Genomic DNA, 23,080 nt, shown 5'->3' with positions numbered 1-23,080 from the left:
TTCATACTTATCTTTGCTGCATCGAATTTCTTCTAAAAACTACAGCGGCTACAGATTGTTTAAACATTTTCGTAAATTTACTACGTCTTATGCGATCTAATAGTACTCCGATGCCATTATATGAATCTTGATTGCTTTTCGCGACGTATTGTTATATTTAAATTCTATAGACTCAGAGCTATTCTCTAGCTTGATTTCCAATTTGACACAATTGACAAATTGTGTCAAATTGGAAATGACATTGACACAATGAATAATTTTATGATGCGCGGAGGTACTTACTGCACTGATGTGTCTACATTTTTGACTTTCTCATACTACTAAAAAGCAGAATTTCCAATTAAATTTTCTTTAGAGTGATGTATCATTCATCGTTTTAGCATTCACACAAGTCGACATATGAATTTGCAAGAGAATAGCGTCACATCATTTTGATGCCAACATGGAAGAGACAGCGCCCGCGCACTGGTCGAATATCGGAAGAAGCCAGTCAAAATTACACAATTGCTGTATTTGAGATGAAAACTTGAGTCTTCGCAAGTAAAGTCATATATGATTACACGTTACGAAAATGTTCCTACTATGACTTGGATTTCATCCTTCACTGAGATACAGAGGCTCACAGGTGAGCGTATTTCCGTAAAAATGCCCCTCTTTAGATCTCTCTGAAAATCTTCCAAATTAAGTAGATACGTCCAAAGTATCTTCTTCATCTTCCAAAATTATTGGTGGATTTGTACGGAATAAAAAGCTATATAACCTGTTAGCAACGTGCGTTTTCTTTAAATTTCAGTAATCATAAAGAATAACTTCGATAAACTCTAAAAATGCAGTTACAAAGTGGCAGATACTGTTTTTCAGCAAAATTAAATATTAACTAAGAGTTTCAGATGGGGTTTCCAAAATTACGCTAATGAACTTAGATCAGAATTTAGATTTGAAGATTTCTCAAGTTGTATACGCAATGAGCTTTGAAATAATTTTGCGACACCGGAAATTAAATTGATTTTTTGATCAAGCGGTAGGGTTCGTCTCCGCGCGCCCGGAGCTGGATTAAACGCGACGCGGTAAGGTTATTGAAAGCGGATGGATTTTAAAGCTCAAAGTTTACCGGTATTAATCTGACCTTAATGCGCTCGATCCCCAATTCGTCTATGGTGAAGAAAACGGAGGGTTTTCCGCCGAGGTAAGTGCACGCCAAGAAGTAAATTTAGTTTTCTTTGGATGCGATCGGGGGCATGCTTTTATTAAATACGCATAAGCCACGAAAAAGTGAGTTCTTTTCCTGATAATTATCCACAAAATCTTCCCAGAGAGACACTGACTGACCTTTAATGCCCTCTTTAATCTCCCTAACCCCCAGGATTCAACTTCGAAAACGGTCGTTTTATGACTCCACGGAGGGGAGCCTTTGACAGTCTCCATTGGATATTTCCAGGGAAACTTCTCCTAGCCTTTTTAAAATGTGCATCATACTCTCAGTTCTACTCTGACTGTGGTGGAAGGAAGTTGTGTTTTCTTGTGTGCCCAGAATTTTCGAAAGTGGTTTGAAGTAGCCAGCGGAGACTTCAAGCGCTTGCTCCGTCACTAACCGGTTATCGTCAGCGGTAATATTTTATGGTTATACATCCAACCATTAAATCAGGCATGCTATGCGTTTTCTTTTTCAACATTTGCTCCGTCACGCCTGTTTTCAACCTTATTTATTCACGTGCTGTAAAAGATATTCATTATGCGCCTTTGTCGCTCAAAATAAAATGCATTCTTACTTGATTACACCTGTAGGTATACATAAATGATATTGAAATGTGGTTGGCAAACGAGCGCGTGTCTGAATGAGGATAGGATGAGTACTGCACGCTTACAGTGGAATTACTCCGTGCCACATTCTGTTGACGGCTTGCACGGTACTTCATAGACAAAGATTAACCTCCTTATAAAATACTATCAACATTTAATAGAGGTCCTCTAACTCAAATATAATGAAGAATATCCGTGTGAAGGCCGTTTTACATAATGCAAGTAATTGCGCAGGTTAGAACTACATTTGTGTCTCATACGGCGTGGAATATCGCGATTGCACGAATGAAATTAGAACATGTGATATTTTGCCATCTCACGTCCACGCGTGTCTCCCATGCGGTCTAGGAATTCACCGCTTTATACAACGCAATTTTCACTGCGCCTCCGTATACGCCCTTGATAGAAGGAAGCCGCCAATGCAACATCCAGATATATTTTTCCCCTTTCATCTTGATTAACAGCACCTTACAAAGTGAATCATCATCATAGATTCATTTGAACTACATCTGAAAGACGTACGAACATTTATAGGGTTCTCCGTTAAGTGTTGGGCAAGGAACGCTTTTATAATCATTTCAATAACGAACACAATGCTAAACAGATAGAAAAGGACATTTCTGTGTGTTTCTCCTCACAATTTTCTCAGCGAATTGTTGGTCATGACGACAGTATGACTCGGTGGAAAAGTCGCGAATGCATGATAGAGCATCCTGTCTTTCATTTTTGTCTCCTCCGTGTTCGTGAGTGATAATTTATTTTTGCATATACTTCTTAACTAAAAAAATCACTGTCCTGAAGTTGCGTCGTTTCCCTCACTCAAATCACGTTACACCGCTAATCAGATCTGGCAATTAAGCGAATCACTCAGGGCTACGTCAGCTACGTCTCCAATGTTGCTTTTACCGAAATAGCGAAGCATATGGTGCCTAAAATCCTTTCAATATGTCCTTACTGTCGATTGATGAATGCTCTACACAAAGGAATGCATTTTTATAGGATTTTAAAAATATCCACCTCACGGTATTGAGTGCGTTGAGATCCCTTTTCGCCAACATTTTGCCTTATGGTGTTTGTAATAACGAAGAGTAGCATTGAGCTTGTATGTATTTTTAAGATGAAATCATCGTACACATAAATGTCGGTTAAAACCCCAAATTATACGAGGGTTGCCCAGAAAATCTGCTGCAGGCAATCCCATCGTGTCGGAACACTCTGGATTGTTCGGGAGTTCATTACACGGCCGAGTCAGCGAGTTGTGTGACGAGTAGAATCATCGAGCATTGTCGGCCTTTTCTTGGTTAGTGAGTAGGGCAGAGTGTAGGGTTGATATGGGGATTGTAAATCATGGGATCAAGGGTTCCGTTTAAACAGATCGGATGCTACCATTGTGGACGCTGCAGTCACAGATGAAGATGTAGTCTGACGCGGCCTCTAGGGTGTTTGTCAGGGGGTGATCAGTAGGCCGGCCCTTATTTTTCAGAATTGCGAAAAGTTATGTTTTCCTGGTCTCAAAATGATCCAAATGGTGTTTATATTCACGTGTTAAAATTTGGTTACTTTAAAATAACGGCAACCCGTGCCCCAAGGGCCCTAAGTACTAAGGACCCTCAATTGAGTTTTTTGGGGCCGAAAAAGCGCTATTTCTATGTAAAATGTAAAAGTAAAGTTCTTTGGGGCCGATTTTCTGTTTGTTTTAACCTATCTCTAAGCGTTTAGGATATATCATCCGTTGTAATGCAATCCCCCCCCCCCTTAGGGCGCCTCCCCGCACCGCGGCACCGCTGAGGTATGTCCCGCACCACTTACTGGAGACTTCCCCTCTACTCCCTCCCCTTCCTCGGCAAAGACTTTGCTCCTGATGTCAAGATCTAGCCTCTGAAGAAATGTGCTTACCTTAGAAAGAATTTAATTGCCATAACAATACTTCCAATCCAAGAGATCAATTTATTTTCATTCTGTCCATGAATTTCGGTACATTAACCAAAATAAAATATATTTTTCACTGACATCCCATATTTGGCAATCAAAGTGTCTTTCCGCACGTAAGGGTTGCATTGCGATGAAAAGTCACACTTATTGTCAGTAATAAATTTAGAAAACTCTCTTCCTTCAACGTGACTGCCTAAAAATCTTGAATTAGTTTCACTCCTCTCGCTGCACAATCGTTTCCCACTTAATGACCGCGAATAATTTGCGAATCGTTCTTGTGTGTTCATCACATTCTCGCATGTTCACATCAAAGAATGCAATACATATTTACAATAGGTACATTAAATAGCTTTCTCGAATTAGTGGTGACCAAATTTGGTATTGATAGCTTAGTCATGTCTTTACGTTTATAGAATGCCTTCTTCGGTGGATCATATTTTCCTACACAAGACCACATACGGCGTATCACGTTTTTTTCACACCTAGCAATGGATCCGTCAAAGAATGACAGGCATACCAACTCCTCACTCATGTACCACAAGTGGTTTGAAAACCTCTTTTGTGCTGCTTTCGCTATGTCCAGGTTAACACTTTCCTAATTAACAAGTCTTTGTAGGAACTGCGGGTCACTGAGGGGAGCTAATGCAACAAAAGGAGCGGAGAACCACATCTTTTCATTTCTTCTTGAATATATTGAAATCTATTCAACCAATAACTGCATTTCGTTCTCCTCTTTATTTGCGTAAGAACTTTATTTCTTCAGCCCATGCACATTTCATCATCATTAGTCAACAATCCTAAGATTGGTTTGACGCAGCTCTCCATTTCTCTCTCCTATCCGCTAATCTCTTCATAGCTACATATTTATTCTCTTTTACATCCTTTTCAACCTGTCCGAAATAACTGATTCGGGGCCGTCCCTTGCCCTTTTTCCCTTCCACTTGTCCTTCAACGATTGTCTTCATCATACCATCGTGCCTCAAAATGTGGCCAACTAAGTTGTCCCTTCTTCTGCTTAATGTTTTTAGGAGGCTTCTCTTTTCTCCTACTCTCCTTAGCACTTCATGGTTACTCACACGGTCAATCCATTTTATCTTCATCATTCTTCGGTAGCACCACATTTCGAATGCTTCCACTCTTGACTTCTCTGCTGCTGTCAACGTCCAAGCCTCGCTTCCATAGAGAAACATACTCCATATGTAGCATCTGATGAATTGTTTCCTTACTTCTATGCTGGTATTTTCAGCTGTAAGAAGATTCTTCTTTTTGTAGAAAGCCCTCTTCGCCTGCGCTATTCTACTGTGTATTTCTTTCTTGCTCCGTCCATCGCTGGTAATTCGGCTTCCCAGGTAAGAGAACTCGTTCACCTCTTCAAGCTTATGCTTTCCTAGGTTGATGTTTGTTTTAGCCTCCTCTCTTTTACTGCAAACTAATATCTTAGTCTTCTTTTTGTTGATTTTCAGCTGATATCTGGCCATTGTCCTTTCCATTTGTCAACGTCTTCTGCAAATCCTTCTCTGTCTCGGCTATGACTGCTATGTCGTCAGCAAATCACAGCATACTAATTTTTTCTCCGTGGATATTGACACCCGAAGCTTTCTGCTTGATTTCGTTGATGGCTTTCTCTATGTAAACATTAAAAATTAAGGGGAAAGCGCACAACCTTGTCTCACCCCTTTTCTTATTCTCGCTTCTGCACCGTTTGGTCCTCATTTGATCACAGCTACTTGGCTTTTGTACAAACTATGAATAATTCTACGATCATTGTAGAGTACGCCGATTTCTTTCAAAATTCTAAGCATTGAATTCCATTCCACGTTATCAAAAGCCTTCTCTAAATCGACAAATGCTATGAAGGTTGGTTTGTTTTTCTCCATTCTCTTCTCTATGATCATCCTAAGAGCCAAAATTGCTTCCCTCGTGCCCCTGCTTTTCCTAAATCCGAATTGGTCCTCATCCAGGAATTCTTCTGCTCTTCGTTCAATTCTCCTGTAAATGATTCTTGTCAGAATCTTCGACGCATGTGTCGTCAGGCTTATGGTCGTAAATTCTTCGCACTTCTCAGCTCTCTTCTTTTTGGGTATGGGAATGATGATGTTCTCCTCGAAGTCACTAGGTAAATCTCCTGTTGAGTACATATCGCAGATAGTTTTATACAGTTGAGTTAAGACCTTTTCTCCTGCATTTTTTATTAGCTCTGCCGGAATGTCATCTATTCCTGGGGCCTTATTCTTTCGCAGGTGTCTTACTGCAGCGTCAAATTCCGATCTTAAGATGCTTGCTCCAATGTCATCCTTTTCAACTTCATATAAACATAAAAAACTCGAGGATGGCTCAAGATTCCGAAAGATGACGTGCCATCTAGCAGGGCAGTTGTTCAATGTTGCGGTGACACTCAATTTGTGCAATCATATAGTGACTCAATATGTAAATGTCATATTCCAGTGGAAGTCTAGTGCTATCATGTCCCCTGTCCCCCCTATAAATGTTATTTTCAATATTATAGACTTAAATTCTATGCTATCAAATGCATTGTCCAAAGGTGTTACCAAAATTTATATCAGAGGTGCTGAACGATTTTGACCTTTAAGGCTCCCTCTCTAGGATTTTGCCTCGCGTCAAGTACACAAAACTGACACATGCATGGTAAAGGTTCTGTCCTCAAAGCCTCGTCCACCAATCACCCCTTTCCATCTTACACCATTCTTCGCATTCAGGGGCCTCAAAATTAGGTCAGAGACATGAATGAGGGAAAGGATGAAGGTGTCACCTAGCTGCCGTGTCAATGTCTGTTGAGTCATGAATTCACATAGGCAATTTGTCAAATAGCAGTCTTCTAAGGGCTTTATATGAACTCTGTTTCCCCTCCTGCTGCCTCAATTCCATGATGTTCAAGGGATCTCCAAGCCTTACTTAGACTTCACTTGCATAAAGAGTAATTTGGCAATTTAGTCTAATGATTTCCAATGTTTCAAATCTACGTCACTTTCTAAGTTGTGTAATTGCAAAGTTAGCTCAAATTTAGAAAAAAATTGAAGATGGATATGACTTGCAGAAAAGTTGATTATATGAAAATGAACTTAAATTTTATGTCAGTTGTTCTTGAGAAATTTTGCTGCAAAGAAGTTTCCCTATATCGATGCATGTAAATTTCATGGGGACTTACTTATATTAAAAGCTCATAGTTGTGAAATTTAGTTTTTAACAGATTCATTATATTGTGCTTCTACTGTTTTTTTGTAATATTTGGTTTAATTCTTTGCCTTAGTTAAGTTATTTAAATACTTATTTTAGCATTGATTGTGATGTGATTACAACCCTATAATTCTATTGAGGTTGTTTCTAATTTTCATTTTGTAGTTAAGCACAACTGGGAAAAAATGGCTGGTGAAGTGAAGAAGCACATCATGTCACTCAATTTTGGTTATCGTAGTGATCTCGTGTTGAAAAAAATTAAATATTATAATGCCTATGCTACATTCCTGGATAAACATAAATTAAAGGTAAGCTAAATGTGATGTAATTATGTCCTCAAGTCTGGGAATTCCAGACGTTTTTGAAAGTCTTAAAATTCCTGAAACTTTATTGTTAGAAGTCCTCTTTCCTCAGTTTAACACAGCCTTGAAATGTGCAATGGGAATGCATTGCTGAAATGTTGTGTATGAAGGCCCATTTTATTCATAGCATGTCATTGTGCTGGTTAGCACTGAAAAAAATTGGTTGAAATTGCAAGAATTTGAGCTTGGAATTATAGCAGGTGCTATTTTGCCATCTCTCATCCATGTTTTCTCATAAGTGTTTTAGCAATTCACTGGTTTACACTGCTCAATTCTGATGGCACCTTTGTACGTATGTCAGATTGCACAATGACCTGCCTCATGTAAAACGGCCGTAACCCTTTCAGTGGCAGCCTGAAGAATGTCAGGGCTTTTTTTGGTGAATAGGGTAGTTTCCTTCATCAAAGAAAATGAAAGGTATTGATTGTGATGTGTTACCAACCATTAGTGTATATTCATAATATACAAATTATATGGTTTTAGAAATCCCTGTTTAGACGAATGGCAATGGTCAATTTTAACTGCATTTGAAAAAGGCCAGATTGGTGCTCATGCGATGCGACTTCCCGTTATGTCTCAGGGACCTAGTTTCTATACGAGCAGATAGGAGTTTTACATCGGCTGAGATTGCCAATGGATGCATGAGGCACAGAGCTCAGGGAAACATGTCTTAATAATCACCTATTAAAACTGCCTATGGTCGGAAAGTTTCCTTCGTTTGATAAGTTATTAATAATCCTTATTTAAGCCAAGTGCTACCTGCTAGCTGGATACTCTGCTACCTGCTAGCAGCCTGCATCGCAGCGGCACACATATACTGGCCCCAAGGTCACCTCACACAGCGGAAGCGGGAACCAGAATGATGTCACACGGGCTTTTCCCTGCATTCATACTTAGCTGTCGTGTTTTCATGCTCTTGAAAATTTTCACTTTTCATTTGATCACGAAAAATAGATATCTCATTTAAAAATCTAAAAGTGTGAAGTGCTTACTCCAGGAGTAATAATATTTCAATTTAGGCAATAAAAAATAATAGGAAATCACCCTATTTGTAGGTTTGTGCTTAAAAATTTACATGAAACCTAATATGCATTTTAAGAAACTATTTTTTTTATTTTTTCCAAAACTTATGGGTATGTTAAAGCATGATAGATAATAAAAATAGTTACCAAAGCTACATGAAACACAAAAAATGAAAGGCGTGAGTATAAAAAAACTTGGCCGATGGATCGGCCTGCTGGCACTAGGCCTCGGGTACGATACGAGCGGCGGGCGGCGAGCGGCAAGCGGCGTGAGCGGCGCCGCTCTGATATCGGACCTCATTTAGTTGCGTGTAAATCTATTGAGGGTGGGTACGATATGTTTGAGCGGCAAGCGACAGTGAGCGGCGCCGCCCAGTGCAACCTTGTCTCACACCTCGGCCAATGCTTTCCCACCCAGTTTTTCCGTCCGCTACCCTCACTTGTGCAGTCTGAGCCATATAAAGTTTACGAATCAGTCACCTATCCCTCCAATCTACACCTATTCTCTTGAGAATGTTCATTAACTTTATCCAGTTCACCCTATCAAATGGTCCTCTCGACGAGGAACCTCATTATTGCTATTGCATCACGAGTTGACTTCCCTTTTCTGAAACCAAACTGATCTTCGCCCAAATACTCGTTTGCCCTCGCCTCCTCAGTACCAATTTCGCTGCATACGATATTGGGCTAATAGTCCTATAATCTCTGCATCCCACCGGTTTCGTCTTTTTCAGTAGCAGAATTATAACCGTCTTCACGAAATCCTCCGGCCAACATCCCTCCTCATAGATCCTCCGTACTAGTTCGAAAAAAATTCTTACTCTCCTTCCCTAGATTCTTCAGATGCTCACTCACGATATATTGTCCATGCCCACTGCTTTCCTGGCCATCATATCACGAAGGGCTCTCTTGATTTCCGCATCGAAGATACCCGGCCAAAGATTATCCTCCTCCACTGCACTTTCCTCATCAAAAATCAATTTCTCCGGCCAGTTCCTTACTTCATACAGATCCTCCACGTATTCCCTCCATCTACTCTGTACCTCTTCGCGGTCGGTTAGCATCCTTCCATCTTTAGCTTTAATTTTGGATACGGCTTATCCTCTTTTGCTGTACTCTTATCCTCTTTTACTTCTCCATCCTTCTGAAACTTTTCCATTTTCTCACACTGTCTTTTCCACCAAGCCTCCCTTGCCCTCTTAGTTTCACGTCGTAATCGATTATTTAGTTCCATATACATTCTTTTGCCCTACTCTGTGTCCACATTCTTCCACTTCCTTCTCTCCTCCATCTCTTTTACCACTGCGTCCGTAACCCAAGGCTTCTTTATCCTTTTGCTGTCTATGTAGCCAATTGACTTCTCCGCCGCTTTGACTATTCCCGTTTTAATATTATTCCACCCTTCCTCTACAGTCTGTGTATACTTCTAATCTTCCGGGTACTATTGCCCACTGGTTCCTGATATTCCTTCCTCATAGTCCCCTTCAGTGCTTCTACATTCCAAATCCTCGCCTTCCAAACTTTAATTAGTCTTTTGAATCTTATGTTGCATTTCATGAGCGCTAGGTTGTGGTCTGAATCCGCGGCAGGGAAGCTGCGGGAGTTTTTCACACCATTCCTATACCTCTGTCTTACCATGACATAGTCAATCCCCCTACATCCCCTGGACTTTTCTATTTGTACCTTTGCCCTTTATGATGAGTGCTGTTTACGGGGAAGTTAGAAATGAACGAATAAATAAATGGCGGAAGGAACCTATGTAAAATTCAAAAATAAATGATAAACTTGTAGAACCTCTGGTTATCCAATATCCTATTGAGTACACGGGGAAGAACGTGTGGTAAATGTGTAACAGATATGAGTAATCTATAAGTCAAAGTAGAACTGAGGGTATGATACGCATTTTAAAAAAGCTAGAAGTTCTCGTGGAAATACCCAGTTAAGATGTTCAAAGGGTCCACTCCGCGGTGTCATAAAACGACCTCGACCTCATAAAACGAATCCTGGGGGTCAGGGATCGGAGAGTAAAGAAGGTATGAGTCTCAGCTGGTGTCTTTCTGGTAGGTATTTTTGTCAAAGTCCCAGGAAAACAACTCACTTTTTCGAGGTTTGAACACTTTCAATAGAAGCATGGTCTTCGATCGTATCCAAAGAAAACGAAATGAACTTCAATGATACGTGAACTTACCTCGGCTGAAAAACCTCCACTGTTTTCACCATAGACCATTTGAGAATCGGTATATTGAAGCAAAACATAAAAACGGTGAATGCTGAGCATTAAAACCCATACAGTTTCAATAACCTTACCGCGTCGCGGCTAATCCAACTCCCGACGTGCAGAGACGAACCTTGCCGCGCGATCGAAAAATCAATGTAATTTCCGGCGTCGCAAACTTATTTCACAGATAACTGCAAATCACCTCAAGAAATCTTCAAAGAATACTCTCATATAAATTACTCCGCGTGACTTTGCCGTAAACCCATTTTAAACTCTACCTAAATATAAAACTTTGTCGGAAAACAGTATCCGCCTTTTTTGTAACTGCACGGCAAGAATTAATCCATAATATTCTTATTTCCATTTATTTATTTATTTCCATCGCCCCGAAAACAGCTCACAAGGCCTTTTACATCGGAGGGTATAACATGAAACAACAACTATCACAGGATTTTTTAGATTACGGAAAATTAAAGAAAAGATACCATGCCAACAGATTATGTGGTTTTTTATTCCGCAAGAAAACACCGATAATTTCACAATCTACTTACTTTAGAAGATTTTCAGAGAAAATTGAAGACGGGCGATTTTATGGAAATTTTCTCACGTTTGAGCATCTCTATCTCAGTAAAGGGAGGAATCTTTGTCAAATAAAGTATAGATCCATAAATTTCAATCATTTTTGAGTATGCCTGCGAAGTTTCAAGTTTATAACTATATAATAAGTCATATTGTAATTTTGCCCGGCTTTTTTCGATTTCCGCCCACTGTAGAGCGGTTAGAAAATTGCCGCTCGTATTGTAGCCACTACTGCCGCTCACGTGCCGTTCAGGTTGCCGCTCGCCGCTTGCCGCTCGCCGCCCGCCGCTCGTATCGTAACCGAGGCCAAGGCCTCTGGTACGATATGAGCGGCGAGCGGGAACCTGAGCGGCACGTGAGCGGCAGTAGTGGCTACAATACGAGTGGCACCGCTCATGTTTCTCACCTTTTCTAACTTCAGTCTTCCTTTGTTTGGCCGTATTCTCACTACTTTGATGTTTCTCCGCTTACATTTTCAACTACACTGAAGGATGAATCTACTGAGCGGCAGTGGAAAAGAAATCGGTCTGGACTTGGAACCATGAGCGGCACTGGGCGGCGCCGCTCACAGTCACTCTCCGCTCAAACATATCGTACCCACCTTCAATGGATTTACACGCAACTAAATGAGGCCCGATATCAGAGCGGCGCCGCTTGCCGCTCACCACCCGCCGCTCGTATCGTACCCGAGGCCTAAGGGTTAATCCACAGTTACTAATTTGACTCATTGCTAATCCATAATCTTAACCATTGGAATTCTGGTTCCATAAAAGGTGTTGGTACTGGTCAGAATGGGTCAGAGAAGAGTCTGGTAATATTGTCAATGGCATCTGGGAAATTTTTTTATGGTATGCAATTCTTTGGGTCTTTGGCCTGGAAAAGGTGGGGCTTTAAAAATTCCTAATCGGTTTTACGAAATTTGGGGTTCCTTCTTAGACTCTACGATGTAAGTTAAGCTATTGGTTTTGTGTGTTTATTGTAAAAGCTTTTTGTTTCAAAGTATGAAAGTAAGCTAATGTATACAGTGTTCTATTGTCAATACGAGCAATGTTATTACGAAGCAATTCGTTGATCCCAACGAAAAGCCCTATCCAATCTATAGTAAAAGAACCATTATTACGCACCTCAGTCCCGGTCCTGGCAGTTACTTAATGAACTTGATTACGGAGTTCCACGAATAAGCATCGGCATTTAGGTGGATATGCAATATGCGAAGTTTTAATAGTTCGGCTCCGGAAGCGTCGCATACCCAGCTAGATCAATTCTTCACAGTCGTGAGTTAGCGCACATTGTCATGCAGTGTTGCATTCTGCAGGATAACTGTACTCCTCAATTCCTTGCATACAGTTCGGCCGGCGAGAGTTGCCCGATGACAGCACCATAGGAGGGGCGGAAAACCCTGCGCCAGCACAGTTTGCAGCCAATAGATGTCCCCCAAATGTACCTCACACCCTCGCCGAGTCGTACAATGCTGTCAAATGCATATGGAGCACGGAAATAAGCCTGATCCACCAAAACAAGTGATTCCTCCTCTGGGCCCTTCACACACCTTATCCCTTCCAGCTCCTTTCTTCAAGGGACTCTTTTGTTTACAAGTGAAGTGAAGGCATTTCCATATCTTCCTTGGCAACCTTGCCCCCTACCCCGACCTAGACCATTCTAACTGTCATTGGACAACTCTCTGCGGCCGGACTGAAGGTTTATCAACTTACAAACAAGGTCTTTTAACACATCTATTTCGTATATCGAGGAGTTAATGTATTCAGAAGATATTAACCCTCCATTGCATCATGCTGCTTTCATCTAATGAGAAACTGAAACGAATTTTCTTGTTTAAATAATAAAATTGTATATACTTGCACTTAATTTAATCATGTTTATTGTTCACATTTTTTTCAACAATTTCTAAAAGAAACATTCATTCGAACATCGTTATTACGAATCCCCAGTTTTTCGGTCCCGTGAACTTCGCAATAATGAGAATCTACTGTAGTACACTTCAAAGCTTGTATATATCAATATAACAGGAGACATGATTTCCTGTAGGATTTCCGAGGCAATGATGTCCATTTTCTTGCTTCATTTGAACTTCTTTTCATAAAAGCAGTATCTAAAGCTAGTCATACCACTCCCTGAAATCCTTTTTGTTTCTTGAATGTAGTAGTATTTGTTGAAGGTTTGTCTTTAATGCTAGTGAAGAGAAACTTGTATAGTATTTCTGTTGGGGATGCAACAGATAGTTGATGAAGCAATGGATGAGAAATGGTTCATGAATGAAATCACTTTCTAAAATGTGATGATGGTGAATGCAATGGAGTGAAAATGAACCAGTCTCAAGTGAGCTGTTGCTCTTGTGTCACGATTATGTTGATTATATTATTCATTTATTTGCTAGACTTAGTGTGAGCTGAATGTTGTATTGGTAGCTTAAATATTTTTATAATGAAAAATACTTGTTTCCATGGACTAAGTTTTCACTCCAAGATATTGTAAATTAGTTTACTACAAATTTTCCCTGAGCTTCCGAAAGTAGTGCTTCAATCCCCCAATAAGTTCGTTGATGTAGGCAGCTTCTCTCTCACAATGTGAAATGTGTACCTATGATGTCAAATGTAATATACCCGTAGCGGCCACCATTCTGAGCTTGTCATTTGAGGTTAAATTTGACCTTTGATTTCCAAATAAACAGGGATTACACTTTACTAGTCTACTAGTTTTACTAGTGAGCATTTGTGTCATCCTTAGTTTCCCTCTGACTGTGTGTGCATGCTCTTAAAAATTCACCTTTTTTCCTACGGAGATTAGCTTAGGCTGCTCTGATATTCCTATATATGCCATGGTATGCTCCATGATACTGTAAAACCTATACTTAACGAAATTCATGGGATATTTTGCCAGTTAGTAGAGGGGAGTTCATTCTTTGGATGATTTTCTTATGTCTATCATTTTGAAAGGGCAAATGCTTCAGTTATTGAGGACATAAAAATTTTTATACCAGTATCCAGCTCATTATTCATGTGGCAGGTTGCCGTCGATCAACTCTCCGCTGGTGATGATGCCGCCACAAGCAGCCATTTGATTTGCAAATGCACGAATATTAACCAACTTTTTGAGTCACTTATTCTAAGAGGTAAATTTCGTGAGACAGGGCCAAATTTTTATTTTGTTAATCAGAGTTTTTGTAAAGCAGCAGTTCATTCATTGGGGGTATTTACCAATGTACTCATATAGGAATTTAGTGGGACTAATTGCATTTGTTCGTTCATCAGAGTTCTTCTCTTAGTGGGAGTTTGCAAGGCAGAGGTTTTACTGTTTAAAATATCAATGGGCTCCATACCATGGATTGCTGCCATGTCACTCATTTTTGTCTATCATGACAATCCCCTGTGTGCGTTGTAATACATATGTCTTCAAGTCATCCGAGTGATCTTTGGATTGTAAAAGTTGCCATTAGACCATTTCTCTATGTTTATCCATTCACATCAAGTCCTGTGCTTTTTCAGTTTCATTGTCAAACATACACAAATTTTATTAATTATATTATTTGACCTGATTTATGGTATTGGTGATGCATATCCTTTATTTTTTTATTTTTAGCTTGTTGGTATAGGGACAATAAAGTAGAGGAAATAACTGCAGATAATATCCTGATTGCTGTTGGAGGCAGACCCAATTACCCGGACATTCCTGGAGCCAAAGAGTATGGTATAACATCTGATGATATATTTTACCTTCGCCATAGTCCTGGGAAAACTCTAGTTGTTGGGGCATCGTATGTTGCGCTGGAGTGTGCGGGTTTTCTCGCTGGTTTTGGTTTCGATGTCACTGTAATGGTAAGCTGAATATCTTGTTTTATTGCATGTCCTTTACAATTTGTTTTCTATTCCTAAACTTCTATATTCACAAAGTGACTTGAGGGTTTTCCATGAAATTAGGTCCTTCATTGTTGAAGTAAGGCTAATACCTCAAGAATAACTGACTAGTTTTCCAATGACTAGTGAAAATTTTCACGGCAGAGAAATTGCTTTCTTAAATGGAGCCCAAATGGAGACTTATTAATATTAATTAAGGAGGTTTTATGATTTTAGATGTTCATCACATGAGGTATTTCTTCATGCATTATGTAAGGTAGGGACTGAGGCTATTACTTCATTTTATTGAGATTTTTGTGAAATTTTACCTCAAAGAGGTTTTTTTATGCAAGGGTTTTACTGTAAAAATAAGGTGATTTAAATCAATATCTGCCATTACTACCATATACTCCATAGTACAAGACAGTGTTTTAATTCAGGGAAACTCCTTCAAAGTCTGGGGTTCTCTTTCACGTCTGGTCTCGCTGAGTACAGGTTTTCTAACTTTCGAGCCAGACTACAGAATCTATTGTCATGACGTATAATAATAATATGTCATAATAAATGACACATTCCTTAAGTTATATTTATATTTGTCACTTACACTCGGCATATTTCCACTTCTGGCCAAAAACAATTTAAGCACTTTGAATAAATACAAATGCCTTAGTGGCAACAAATTTAGGGCCACAAACAAAAGAAATGAGTGCTCGTAGTAATTTTTAGACAGTATTACCGTAATTATTTTTTTTGCAAGACGAGTGCACACTCAAATGTGCTCATGTATGCACTGCCCCAGCAGATTATACCATAAGAAAGTTTGGAATGAACAAGAGCATGATAAATGGTTTTTTTTTAACTTGAAGAGGACATTAGTTTCGTAGGTAATAAAATTTGGACAAGGTACTTCTAAGGCATTTGTTTACAGTAAGTAAGTGTTTATCCCAGCGTAGATTACTATCCAGAATTACTCTCAAGTATTTCATTTCATTCACTCTATCAATGACTGGACAGTTACAGACACAATTGAAACAATTTGTATAGTGAAATATAAGTTTACCATTAAAAATACTTGCATTACATATGTCATAGCACAAAAACTTCGTCTTTTCACTTAACTCTAACCCATTGAAATATGGTGGGGGAGCTCATAAGTCTCCCTTTTTTCTGGTCAGCCAGGATGGGAGGGTGGGCGCAGCTCTTTTCTGATAGATCCTGGTTCCCTTTGGCCAATTACCTATGAACACAAGTAGTCCATGCAACGAGTGTGGGCTAGGTTCCATTGGCATAAGTGAAAGCTTACACATGAGTGCGGACCATCCATACATAGAGGAGTCATCTGCTTGGCTCCTACAAGCAGCTGATCATTTGTGTGTCCAAGCCGTAGTGACAGGTTTGTGCGTGCACTTGAATGGGGGTGGCTGATGCAGGCCAAGCAAATTCATCAGTAGAATAAGTGTGAACTTGGAGATAACTGTGAGTGCTTTTCACCATTTATTGAAGTGGAGAGAAGGGCCAACGTATGTGATGTCTTGCATTTTAAATACCAATACCGTGATCGTTAGGTAAAGAGGTAGGTGAGATCACGTTATAAATAAGGAACCTTGTTTGATGGGTATTTTTATTCCAATTTTTCATTTCCTGGTGCACAGCAATTACTTAAATTGTGCATGTCTGTATGATGCTCTTCTGCCGTGGCAGGCTGAACACAATTGGTTGGATGTGGATGGTTTTTGTCTGAGCCAATGTGAAAAGTGGTGATCGCTCCCCATATGTGTAGTGGAGAATGTCCACGTCCATGTGAAATGGGCTTAAGCCAATACAGTGGAACCCTGACCTATCGTACCCGCATTCATCGTTCACCATTCCTGGTCCCAAATAAAGTTTCATACGGACAATGTAATTTTTTCCTGCATCCATTGTTCCCTGAAGTATTGTTGTCCCGCATTGATGGTTTGAAGATTGCGGTCCCAAAGTATAATTTTCCTGCATCCATCATTTGACGAAAATGAGATGAAATGTATATACAGTGAGTCATTTATGGCTAATAACGGCAGGCACATAGTTTGAATTTTCCCCAGGAGATGTAACTAGCATAGGGAGAAGCTCAGTAACATTAGCGTATATCCCAAAATTCTCTATCCCCTTCCATTCAGCACTTGCCTCCCCCCTCTGACGCTTTCGGGTCATTCCATGTCAGTTCATCCAGGCATGACACCCACCGACTCGGATTTTGATGAAACTTGCCAATTTTCATCCTTCCATGATGGAATGAAACAGTGTAAAATATTTCTTGGCTATCTCTAATAGTTTTTTATTCCAAAACCATTTGAAGTTTGGGTGAAACTGCAGTTTTTCAATGAATGCGGTCTCCAGAGGCACTTGTACCTCCAGAGGGAAATAATTTGTCTCAGCCATAGTTTTCATCCGATTCTTATGAAATTTTGCAGGTTTACTATAGAAGTCATGAGGATGCCAAAAACTAATTGAAAAATATCCTAAGGAATATTGGAAATTCTCTAAACTCATGTGTTTCATAAGATTTTAGAAAATTTTGCGTCAAAAACATGGTTCTATAAAACATCAAATTTTGACCTGAGGCAATATCTGAATCAAGCTAAATTAATTTTTCTGATATTCCTTAAGGTATGACCCACCACCTGTAAAAATAAAATTCATGGCTTTTTGCTTGCTTTGTCGTTAAAAAAAATTTATGCAAAAAAAAAAATCCCTTTTCACGACTCTGGCAGTCAGTGTTCAGTCCTCCTTCAAGTGTGATGAAATGCTTGTGTTAACTGTTTTCTATATCTAAGCAAATATTTACAACATGAATCTAGTAAATAATACGTTAAAAAATTAATATATTTTTTATGTGCAGGTTGTTTTTCTCCCGATAAGAAAAATATATTTTTGAAATAGAATATTTTAAGGAATTCATAGCACTTACCCATCATTGCTGGGGAAAACTTGATTGTTGCTGTATAAAACACATCAAAATACAGGATGCATGTCAATACAAGTTAACATTCTCCATTTTGTATTGACAAAAAACTTCACGATTGTGTTTTACGTCATTAATACTATTCTACTTTGAACAAAAAGGTTTTCAAAGTACTGGATAAAGATTTCCTTCCAGAGCATGATTCAGAAGTTCTTGATAAAGCGAGTGATATGAATGTGCTAGTTGGGTTACTAAAAGAAAAACTGGTGACAGAAGGCAGTCAGGGAGAGATAATTCGGCTATTAACACTAGCTCCGACTTCATGGAGTAGGAAAAAAGTAGCCACCGAAATTAATGTTAGTGAATATACAATTTGGCATGCTAGGGAATTCTAGGAATGAAAGGCATCATAGCTATACCAGATCCAAGGAGGGGCAAAAACATAGAACAAACTGCAGTGGACTTAGTTCAGTCATTTTACCAAAATTACGAGTATTCACGCCTTATGCCAGGAATGAAAGATAAGGTGAGTGTGTCCAGAAATGTCCACAAGCAAAAGAGGTTACTTCTAAGTAACCTAAATGTCATGCCTGGATGAACTGACATGGAATGACCCTTTCCTCTTCTCCAAAATCGAACAAAACGTCTTAGCTCATGCAGGGATTGTATTTCGAATACTTCAGCTTTGGAAGAAAATATAAAGTTACACGAGAAAAATAGAAACGTGTTTCTTGCCTCTCCCATTCTCGCCCACTGAACTTTTTCAGCCTACTTGCTTCCAAGTTCCCAGTTTCAGACGGTCGGGTTTATTAAAGACAGGTTTCATTTTTATTAGTTTTATTTTTATTCTTCTTTGGACCATGGCCCTTCCGAAGAAACAAGGGAGATCTTAAAAAGATGGACAGAAAATAATTAAAGATGAAGAAAAGAATCCAGGCTAGAAGGACGTGAATATTCCAGAAAGTCTTGGGTTGTCCTGTAGCACATGATGGCAAGGGTAGGGGTAGAGCAAGCTACCTGGTGGTTTTAGGCATAACATGCACATTGCTCTTGTAAAAACGTGTACTTGAAATGGCATTTGATGGATTAGTATTTTTACATCAGACAGAAATCCATAATAGCAGTGCAAATGCCGAATGGAGTGTAAACATTTTTTAGCTTGGTGGTGTGTTCCTTCAGTATATTTAAAAGAGATATTAGTTGAATCAACAATATGACCTAAGTGTTTCAATGAAGTACAAATATTCCTGTAATCAGCTAAAATCTTGTTTGAATTCCTTCATGAATATCACAATTACTCCCCGAAAACCTGCGTGTGACATAAGCAACCTAGCCAAACATTCCTGCATTGATTGTTTTCCCGCATTCATTGTTTTTTTCGTCCACCCTTCTGAAAAACGATAGATTGAGGTTCCACTGTACCATGTGCTCCAGGTATTTAACACCATGTAGTGCAATGGAATTTTTCTCTGAGTTCTGCAAATGCAGCATCAAGATCAGCTTGCTTCCCTTGCTATCTTTGGAAGCAATGACTCCACTCAGTCAGTAATGCACCCCCTCATATTCCATCAGTATCCTTTGGAATTCCTTTTGCTTAAATTTCTGGAAGATGTCCCATACTCCAGGTCACTCAGGACATATTTGTCCATTTCCCCATAGTGTGTGCAAACCATATTTTACCATGTAATGTATGGATAAATTCAGAAATCTGGGGTGGTAATGGTGTATTTTCTATTAGAATATATTGAGGGAATATATTTTAATTGAAGATATATTTCATGAGAAGGTACTGATTTCCTATCTATTTTTTAGATAATTGGGTTGTCAATACTAGGGTAAATTGGCATATCCTTTCTCCCATTTATCGTGAAAGGGGTAGAAATAGATTTTGCTTTACTCAAAAATTTCCACCTCATATTTGCCCATGTTTTTAACCCTTTCACTGCTGTTCAATCTCCGAAAACCTACTCTTCACATGCGGCGAAAATGTTAAAATGCGTTTCGTGGGCCCATGGAGCAGGTACTTCCAGGATGGGTGTGGTACACCCTCCGAAGGGTCGCTAATCCGCGGCCCTATCCTTGACGATCTCACCCACGCAGGACCGTCTCTTCGACCCTACCAGCGGGGGTCGAAGGGACGGCCTACCTCCCGAAAAGGGACTACTCTGACTGCAATTTGGAAATCAATCACTCAATACGATCATCAAAAACTTATTGTTTTCATCGCACTCCTGCCAATCATGCAATCAAGTATGTCTTTGAACCGTGTTTCTACGATGAAAAATAACGATTTTGTTAACTTTCTAGAAACGTGGCTGCGGACAACCGGAAAAATGGCCATTTTAGCAAAGTTAACAAAACCGTTTTTTTTTCATCGCAGAAACACGGTTCAAAGACGTACTTGATTGCATGATTGGCAGGAGTGCGATGAAAACAATAAGTTTTTGATGATCGTATTGAGTGATTGATTTTCAAATTGCAGTCAGAGCGGTCACTTTTCAGGAGGTAGGCTGCCTGCTCGTAGGGTCGAGGAGACAGTCCTGCGTGGGTGAGCTGGTCGAGGATAGGGTCGTGGATTAGCGACCCTTCGAAGTTCTTCAGCGAAAGTGCTGACCGCATGGCAGGTAGGAAGAAAAAGTACGTCCACAGCAGTCTGCCATGCGGACGTACTAGGTACGTCCACAGCAGTGAAAGGGTTAATGATGGACTTTTCCATTTCCTTGGTTTTACATATTCAGTGGCATGTATTTTTACTCTACTTTTAAATTTAATGTCATTTCTTTAAGTCCAAGGTATAAAATTTAAGAGAAAGAATGTGATAATAACATATCACCTACTTCTTCATGTGTTTTGAGGATTTACTGTTGATAATTTTTACAGGTTCGCTCAATCCTTTTGAGAGGCTTTGATCGCCAGATGGCTGATATGATAGGTAGCCACATGGAAACTCATGGAGTGAAGTTCATAAGGCCAGCTGTCCCAACCAAAATTACAGAGAAGTGTACTGGAAGCCCCGGGGAGCTCGCAGTAAGAGTTTGATTGCGTCAATTATCTGCATTGATGATAGTTAGAAGAATATATTCATGCTATTTATTCTCTGTAGGTGACATACAAGTTTTTAGGATGGAAGAGAGGAAGAACAAACCTTCAACACAGTAATGTATGCTACTGGAAGGATGTTGTGATTGTTTTTGTTTGAATATGGCTGGTAATCTCCCAACTATCGTATTACTGTATTCATTTGTTTTTTGTTCTTCACCGGAAGTTTGTTCTTTTAATAAATTGCAGTTTCGCCATGTTATTCAACACGTGTGGTCGTGTTCATTTACCACTCCTCCTGAATCTAAAACCATCGTCCCCCCAGTAACTATTTACAACAGGTTATGGGCCCAGCGCACTTTCCACTGCGCTGCTGAATTCAGATTTCTTTATTTTTGTGGTAAACCGTGTGGTAGCAAAGATGCAAGAATCTCAGGTCACTTCGCAGGCGTATGGTTTCGAAAAACTCGTTGGGCGGGAAAACTATTATGACTGGTCGTTCGCGATGACGAACTATTTACGTCGTAATGGATTGTGGAGTTGTGTCCAGGGAAGTGATAATGGCGAAGGTAAAGAACGTAGGGACGAGAAAGCTTTAGCAGACATTTGCCTTATGGTGCAGCCTGTGGTATATCCCCATGTAAGGCCAGCTAAAACGGCAAAGGATGCCTGGAATGCTTTATCCAAGGCATATGAGGATAAAGGCAAGTGGCGGTATGTATCCCTGCTTCGTTCTATGTGCCAAATGAGGCTCGAAAAGTTTGAAACCATGGACACTTATATCAGCGAGGTGATAATGTTGGCACACAAGCTCGAGGGTATCGGTGAGCCGATGGCGGAAAACTTTGTTGCAGCAATGTTGCTTCAGGGGCTGCCAAATTCGTATGACAATCTTGTCATGGCCATCACGAGTGGGGAGAATGTCTTAAATTTGGATCGTGTGAAGACGATTTTGCTAGACGAAAGCTACCGGAAGAGCGTGAGTGCCGGTCAAAATGCGAGTGTTCCCGAAACCACTGCCCTGTATTCCAAGGGCAAGAAGTACAACTCTTCGACCATGGCTGGGAGTTCATCAGTTGTGAAGGCGTGGAAGTGCTGGAACTGTGGTGAAAAGGGGCATCTTAAAACACAATGCCCGCAGTCGCAGAAGAAGAGGGATCCGAACGAGAACAGAGCCGAGGTTAAGGGAGAGAAGAAAGGAGAAAATAGGAAACCGCTGAGAAGTCTTCTGTGTGCCCTGTCGGCTGCATCGTGTGACTCAGATTGGTTTGTAGATTCCGGAGCATCCGTGCATATGTCACCCCATGAAGACCGTATGCATGATTATTGTCGTGACGTTGACAGTCATATTGAGATTACTGTCGGAAATAACGGTAAGCTTAAAAGCAGAGGTGTTGGATCTGTGAACCTAAATGTAAGTGATCACATTTGTGAACTTAAACATGTTGTGCATGTTCCTGGATTGAAAGAAAATTTGATTTCTGTAAGTCAAGTTGCCGACAAAGGGATCACTGTTGTTTATGATAAAAAGGGTTGTAAAATGTATGATGATGACTTTGTCTGTAATGGTACAGAACTAGCTACTGCAAGTAGAACGAGTAATGGGTTATACCGTTTGGATGTTAAATCAAAGCAGGCATTTGTGTGCAATATTAATGATTATGAATTGTGGCATCAAAGAATGGGTCATTTGGGTATGCAAAATATGATATTGTTGCGGGATAAATTAAGTGATTGCATTGATTTCAAGTATGAACCTGCTGATGATTGTAATGCTTGTGTTCTTGGAAAACAGCACAGAAATCCTTTTCCTAAGGAAGGAGGTACTAGGGCAGATGAGGTACTAGGTCTTGTTCACTCTGATCTGTGTGATTTTGGTTCTAATGTAAAGTCATGGAGTGGGTCAAGGTACATTCTTACTTTGATAGATGATTTCTCTCGCAGAACGACTGTTTATTTCTTAAAGAGCAAGTCTGAAACCAAGCAGAGAGTGATTGATTTTGTAAATATGGCTGAAAATATAACTGGTAAAAGGTTGAAAATTTTCAGGTCTGATAATGGAACTGAGTTCTTGAGTGATGAGTTACAGAATTTCTTTAAAAGCAGAGGAATCACACATCAGAGAACTGTAAGGTATACTC

At 39.8% G+C, this 23,080-nt stretch overlaps 1 protein-coding gene across 1 annotated transcript in view; it reads left to right on the top strand.

The window, feature by feature from the left end:
• LOC124171107 (thioredoxin reductase SEP1-like) overlaps positions 1-23,080 on the top strand; it is a 57,458-nt gene that overhangs the window by 25,946 nt on the left and 8,432 nt on the right. The window contains exons 3-7 of the mRNA XM_046550249.1: positions 7,068-7,235; positions 14,133-14,238; positions 14,706-14,941; positions 20,781-20,927; positions 21,004-21,093. Of these exons, the coding sequence (XP_046406205.1) occupies positions 7,068-7,235; positions 14,133-14,238; positions 14,706-14,941; positions 20,781-20,927; positions 21,004-21,093 (747 nt within the window). The remainder of the gene's footprint in view (positions 1-7,067; positions 7,236-14,132; positions 14,239-14,705; positions 14,942-20,780; positions 20,928-21,003; positions 21,094-23,080) is intronic.

This window comes from Ischnura elegans, chromosome X (assembly GCF_921293095.1).
Source record: "Ischnura elegans chromosome X, ioIscEleg1.1, whole genome shotgun sequence".
Classification (NCBI taxonomy): Eukaryota; Metazoa; Arthropoda; class Insecta; order Odonata; family Coenagrionidae; genus Ischnura; species Ischnura elegans.
Note: the sequence above shows the minus strand (reverse complement) of the source record. Positions and strands in the feature narration are given on the sequence as shown.